The 6,000-nt window shown below is 55.5% G+C and overlaps 2 protein-coding genes across 8 annotated transcripts in view; one reads left to right on the top strand and one right to left on the bottom strand.

Annotated features, from left to right (window-relative positions):
- Positions 1–2,313: 2,313 nt before the first annotated feature.
- DNPH1 (2'-deoxynucleoside 5'-phosphate N-hydrolase 1) lies at positions 2,314–4,920 on the top strand. Its single transcript, XM_061146766.1, has 4 exons — positions 2,314–2,523; positions 4,172–4,240; positions 4,408–4,518; positions 4,709–4,920. Exons 1-4 carry the CDS (start codon positions 2,343–2,345, stop codon positions 4,855–4,857), a joined length of 510 nt encoding a protein of 169 aa, XP_061002749.1. The 5' UTR covers positions 2,314–2,342; the 3' UTR covers positions 4,858–4,920.
- Positions 4,921–5,377: 457 nt separating this feature from the next.
- CUL9 (cullin 9) overlaps positions 5,378–6,000 on the bottom strand; it is a 37,861-nt gene continuing 37,238 nt past the window's right edge. For all 7 annotated transcript variants that reach the window (XM_061146757.1, XM_061146763.1, XM_061146758.1 and 4 more), the window contains 2 exons: positions 5,782–5,855; positions 5,378–5,708 (listed from right to left, as the gene is read on the bottom strand). In XM_061146757.1, the coding sequence (XP_061002740.1) occupies positions 5,395–5,708; positions 5,782–5,855 (388 nt within the window). In that variant the 3' untranslated portion in view covers positions 5,378–5,394. The remainder of the gene's footprint in view (positions 5,709–5,781; positions 5,856–6,000) is intronic.

Here is a 6,000-nt window from a genome sequence, read left to right as displayed (position 1 = left end):
CAGAAGTGTGGGCCCTGAGGAGATGGAGGCTGGCTTCTTTTCTTGAGGACACAGAGGCAGAAGCAAGACGCCCTGTGTCTCTATGTGCACGTGCTCCTCCTGGGAGGCGGGAACCGCAGGACAGTGTGACTGAGGGTGAGGAGGGCGCCCTCAAGGTCTCTGGCCCCCGGGGCCTGCCTCCTCAGGGTGCGTGTGTGACCGTGTGTGAGAAGGTGCTGTGAGCACTGGTGCCCAGCTGTGCACACGTTTCCCCACAGTCTTATCTTAGGCACTGAGCCCATCAGAGGCCAGAGGTAGCCTAAGATTTCTTTTCCTTCTCTTTGTGTATTTTTTAAAGTATTTTCTTTAAAAATATTCTTTATGGTGTCTTTTTAGAGATTTATTTACTTATTTGGCTGTGCCGAGTCTTAATTGTGACATGCAGGATCTTCCTGCAGCATGCGGGATCTTTAGTTTGGGCATGTCGGATCTAGTTCCATGACCAGGGGTCGAACCCAGGCCCCCAGTGTTGGGAGAGTCTTAACCACTGGACCACCAGGAATGTCCCTGTGTCTTTGCCTTTTAAAAATGGTTACTATGTCTGCTCTGTCACTCTATGTGTGGGTATTTCATAGAGTGGAGGAATTCAGAGGAAACCACCAATGATGTTCTCCTCTGAGAAATGAGATTGGGGTCTCACTTTCCAACTGTCTCGTTCCTTTTGAAATTTTTGACTTAAATTTGTGTAATTTTCATTAGAAAAATGAAGATAGTTATCAGCAGTGAGCCATGGTGTGTTTGCCTGGTTCCCTGCAGACCCTGCTTCCATCAGATTACCTTAGGGCTGAGCAGATTACAAAGTGCTACCAAATCAGCTGCTCATTTAATCTGCTCATTCATTCAATAAATTTCTGATGAGTGTTTCCTAGAAGCCAGGCACAGCTCTAGAAGCTGGGGATACAGCAGTAAACAAAACAGAGAAAAACGCCTGCCCTCCCAGGGACTTACATTCCACTGACCGTAGAAAGACATGCAACAAAATTAATCAATTACATGGTAGTGAGATGGACAGGGAAGCCTGGTGTGCTGTAGTTCACGGGGTTGCAAAGAGTCGGACATGACTGAGTGACAGAACTGAAAGGAAAAAAGACCGGGCAGAAGAGGGTAGTGGGGATGGGAGGCTGTCACATGGAAGAGGGTATCAGGGAAGGTAACCTGACCAGGCTTGGAGGAGGAGAGGGAGTGACCAGGGAGCACTTGGAAGAAAAGGGCTCCAGAGGACAGCAAATGCCAAGGATCTGAGGCAAGCACATGCCCAGCTTGAGGAAGAGGCAGCGTGGCTGTGGACAGACGCTGAGGCTAAAGGTGCTGGGATGACAGCGGTGAGAGAGGCACCAGGTCTTGTGGGGCTGCTGAGCCCTGAGGGGGTTTGGGGTTTTACCCAAGTGAGATGGGAGCCTTTGGAGGTTTGGCTGAGGAAGGTCATGACCTAACCTCTGGGTTTACAGGTCCCCCTGCTGGAGACCAGACTGTGTAGCAGGAAAGGGGGTCGACTGTGGAGAGGCTGAGAGAGGTGGTGGAGGTTTGGAGGAGGGGGCGTCAGTGGAGGTGGTGGGTGTGTTTCCCACCCACCCAGGACCTTACGGGTCCTCTCAGGCCAGACCCTCTCACATATCCTCTGGTTTAGCTTCTTTCTGAAGTACCCAGATAATAGTGTCTGCCTGCTTTCTGAGTTGTTCTGCAGAAGCGCAAACCACCACCAAATGGAAGAAATTAACCACCTGAAGACCATGAACACGTGGCCCACAGACCCATAAGTACTTTAACCTCTGTGACACCCTTAGACTCCCCTCTCGCACCTCCTCTTTAAAAATGGTTTCCTGGGTCCCACTGGGAAGTTTAAGTATTTTGAGGACCCCTGCCCTGAATTCCCTGTTTGGCACCTGCAGTAATCACAGCCCTTTTCTTCACTGCAACCCGTGTCTGCACTGGCACTGGGGTGCGACCCCAGGTTGGGCCCCCAGCAGGTGGGTTTCAGAGTTTTTAAATATTTGGAAGGGAGAACCCACAGGAGTTGCCCGCAGATTGCACGTAGGGTTTGATGGAAAGGAAAGAGTCAAAATGACTCCAAGGTTTGGGACCTGAGGAGCTGGGAGAATGGAGTTGGCTGTGGCAAAGGTGGGGAGGAGTGGATGAGGTGGCGAGTTAAGTCCAGGAGGCGCTGGGTTCCTACAGGTGGCTACGGCTGACGTTTCCATTTCACAGGTGTGGACACTCGGAACCAGACCCCGCGAGGCGGGGGCGGGGCGGGTCACGTGCAGGGGCGGGGCCAAGGGGAGCGGGCGGGGCCTGTGGCGGCCGGGATGGCGGCGGCTGCTGGAACCCTGGATCGCGGGGAGCCGGGCCGTCTCTCCCTGTACTTCTGCGGGAGCATCCGCGGCGGACGCGAGGACCGGGAGCTGTACGTGCGCATCGTGTCTCGCCTGCGGCGCTTCGGGGTGGTGCTCACCGAGCATGTGGCGGCCGCCGAGCTGGACGAGAGCGGTGAGGGAGGCGGAGCTCGTGGCGCGGGCGGCGGGGAGGGTGCAGGCAGGCCCATCTGCCCAAGAACTGCGGTGGGGGGCTCAGACCGCGTGCGTCCGACCTGGGAGCCCACTCCCCGCATTCAGTTGACTTTTGGGTCTTTCCCATTCATCTTTCCCTGCATTCATCTTGACCTTTGGGTCTTTCGTGGAGAACTTCTTGGGCTCCTTCCGGAGGCTTTTGTAGGAGCAGGATGTGAGTGGGCCGCGCTGGCCTCTGATCTCTCCCACCTGGCACAGAGCTTTCCTTTGACGTGAAGGTACCGGCCCTCCCTGACCCGACAGACCCCAGGTCCCAAGAACACCATCTCTCTCAGGCCCTCTGATCCTCCTGCGGAGAGGTAGTCCCGGATCCTGGCTGGTTTTCTACTTTGGAAATGATGCCAAAACTCACACTTCTCATGAAACCTCAAGTCTGTCCCCCTTTTCCCTCCCAGGGGACAGAGCCAGGATCTGTAGGACCCAGTGCAATTCTCAGAGACCTATTTAACTTTTGACTGCCTTGGGTCTTCATTGCTGCGCACAGGCTTCTCATTGCAGTGACTTCTTTTGTTGAGGAGCCTGGGTTCAGTAGTTGTGGCCTGCGGGCTTAGTTGCTCCGCAGCAGGCATGTGGAATCTCCTCTGCTCAGCGATGGAATCCATGTACTCTGCATTGGCAGGCGGATTCTTACCGACTGGGTCACCAGGGAAGTCCCTGGGGCATCCTCTTTAAAAAGATGCATCACAAAGTTACTGTTGCTTTGGGAAGGGCCTGTGCTCAACAGTGTAGAGGGAGCTTATTGAAAATGCAGATCCGGGACTTCCCTGGTGGTTCAGTGGCTAAGACTCTCTGCTTCCAATGCAGGGGGCCCGGGTTCAAACCCTGGTCACGGAACAAGATCCCATGTGCTGTAACTAAGACCTCATGCAGTCAAATAAATAAATATTTAAAAAAAAAGAAAATGCAGATCCTGGGATAAAACCTTTGAGTCCATTTTTAATGAGCTCTCCAGTTATTGTGCTCTGATCTGGGGCGTGTGACCCTCATGCTCCCAGTGAATCAAGCTGGAAAGCTGGGATCCTGGCCCTGTGACCCCAGGATATCCTGCCTTCACACCACCTCCCACTGGTTACACTTCTCTTTCAGGCAGTGATTCTCAAACTTGGCTGGGTATGAGAATCACCTGGAGAGCTCAGTCAGCGGCCCAGGCTCATCAATACCTGGGTCTTTGTAGTTGATCAGGTTCTCAGGTGGTTCTCACACCCACCAAAGCCTGAGAGCCTCTGGGGCCCTAGGTTCCTTGCACGGGCCATCCTCTTGCTCCTCCTGCCTGTCCCCACCTGGGATCCGATTCCTCCTCCTCTCCACCTCTGATCATTGACCCACGGTGAGTCCCTACATCTCACCTGTATCACTTCTGTCGTTGATCATATTCCACCCCCCTGCACAGGGCTGCATTTTCCTTGCAGGCTCTTCCATGTCCTTAATTCATGGAATCCTAGTGCTGGGTGGAGGCCATCTCTCTGTCCCCTCCCCTTCCCTGAGCAGGGTGGACCTGGGGTGTCTAGGGCAGAGGAGAGGAACTGAAGACCAGGGTGGGCCCCTGACCAGCTTTCCCTCAACCACAGGGGAAGAGGCTGCTGGAGGCGACAGGTTCATCCATGATCGGGACCTGGCCTGGCTGCAGCAGGCAGATGGTGAGTGGCCCCGTCCTGCCTGCACACTCCCCTGGGGTCCTGGATCCCCTGGACCTGCCTGGCTCCCCGCCTCCAAGGGACTCCCTAAGTTCCCTCCTCCCCACAGCCAGACTGTGTCGTGTGTCCCTCACAAGCCCGAGGGTGAGCCTGGTCTCCTTTCTTCCCAGTGGTCGTGGCAGAAGTGACCCAGCCCTCTCTGGGGGTAGGCTACGAGCTGGGCCGGGCAGTGGCCCTCCACAAACCAGTGCTGTGCCTGTTCCGCCCACAGTCTGGCCGAGGTGAGCACCCCAGCCCTGGGCTCCTTTGCCAGCTCTCCTGGGTCCCGGCCCTCCTCTCCTTCCTTGGGGGGCTCTGAGCACAATGCCCACCCCAGAAAGGGATGGGAAGGGAAGGGCAATGGGCAGTGTGGGAGGGGAGGAGAGTGTGGAAGTCGGGGGGAGCCACCTTCACCCACCTCCTCCTTCCCAGTGCTCTCAGCCATGATCCGGGGAGCAGCTGATGGCTCCAGGTTCCTTGTGTGGGACTATGAGGAAGCAGAGGTGGAGGCCCTGCTGGATCGGTACTTTGAGTCGTATCCTCCTGAGCAGGTGTCTGCCTCTCCTGACCCAACTGCTTGACTTCACCCCAGTTTTGTTTTGTTTTGTTTTCACCCGTTTTTATTAAATTCTCCTGACCCCAGACTCGGCTCCTGGCTCTTAGCCCCAATACTGATTCATGGCATGTATACAATTCTGACATTATGTCACACTGTGGGTAGAGGAAGGTCCAGTTCTCAATAATATCCTAACACCCCCCTCAACTTCAAGATGTAGAGACCTTTAAAGGTCTATAGGCCCCCAAGAGGAGGAGACTTTCTAACATGCTCAAACTCCCTGCAGCAACATTCAGAAGTTTAGATGAAGCCAATTGTGGGGTGACCATTCCTTCCTGTCCCTGTGCTGGGTCTGAGGCTTGTGGGCCGAGTACCATGGACATTTATTTCCCTTTATTAACGTAAGTCACTCTGGTCTGCTGTGGGCTTTGAGGATGGACATCTGGACACTCAACAGCAAAGGAGGAGGAGGATTGGCTGTGTGTGATGGCAGGGGGAGCTGAAGTGGCCCTTTGAGGAAACTGTCTGGTCTGCTTCCAGAGAAGTATATGAAAAAAAAAGTTTATTCAGTGAACAGAAGATGGGGCCAGACACTGGTAACCACCTGCCCCCATGTGAGGGGACAGTGGTGCATGCCTGACCCGTGACCCCAGCGCTCCCTGCATCCTGCCCCCTCAGTCGTAGCCCTCATCATCGTCCTCCTCGTCGCCGAAGAAGAAAGTCTCTCGGTCCAGGTTCTCAGACTCCTCATCGTAGGAGAAGCTGTCATTGTCCAGCTCCTCCTCAAATTCGTCCTGCTGCCACTCGGGCACGTCGTCCTCGTCCTCGTCCTCGTCCTCATCCTCCTCCACCTCCAGTCCCGAGGAGCCCTGGGGCCTGGGAGGGCGCACACTCAACCTCAGGGCCACGGCGCACACGCACCCCCCGTGGTGGGGTCCCCGCCACTCACTGACTGCCAGGCACGTTGGGTCCTTTCGCCTCCCGGGACTCGGATGATGGACTCTGGAGACCAACCCGGAAATCCTGGCAAGGAGACGGGACATTGTGGGGAGCAGCAGACTGGGCCCTGGCACCCAGCCTTCCTTCACCTGGTGTCCCCTGAGGGCCAAGAGCCAGGAATATCCCCCTCACCAACCCCAGCACCGCGCTCCGTGAGCCACTGACTGCG

Source organism: Dama dama, chromosome 7 (genome assembly GCF_033118175.1).
Source record: "Dama dama isolate Ldn47 chromosome 7, ASM3311817v1, whole genome shotgun sequence".
Lineage (NCBI taxonomy): Eukaryota > Metazoa > Chordata > Mammalia > Artiodactyla > Cervidae > Dama > Dama dama.
This window is presented reverse-complemented; position numbering and strand designations above follow the sequence as displayed.

What these genes read in the sequence shown, in the direction of transcription:
- DNPH1 (XM_061146766.1), top strand. Translation starts at nt 2,343, where the DNA reads ATGGCGGCGGCTGCTGGAACCCTGGATCGCGGGGAGCCGGGCCGTCTC. An exon ending in CTGGCTGCAGCAGGCAGATG is followed by an intron (nt 4,241 to 4,407) that starts GTGAGTGGCCCC and finishes CTTTCTTCCCAG; the next exon opens with TGGTCGTGGCAGAAGTGACC. An exon ending in CCGCCCACAGTCTGGCCGAG is followed by an intron (nt 4,519 to 4,708) that starts GTGAGCACCCCA and finishes CCTCCTTCCCAG; the next exon opens with TGCTCTCAGCCATGATCCGG.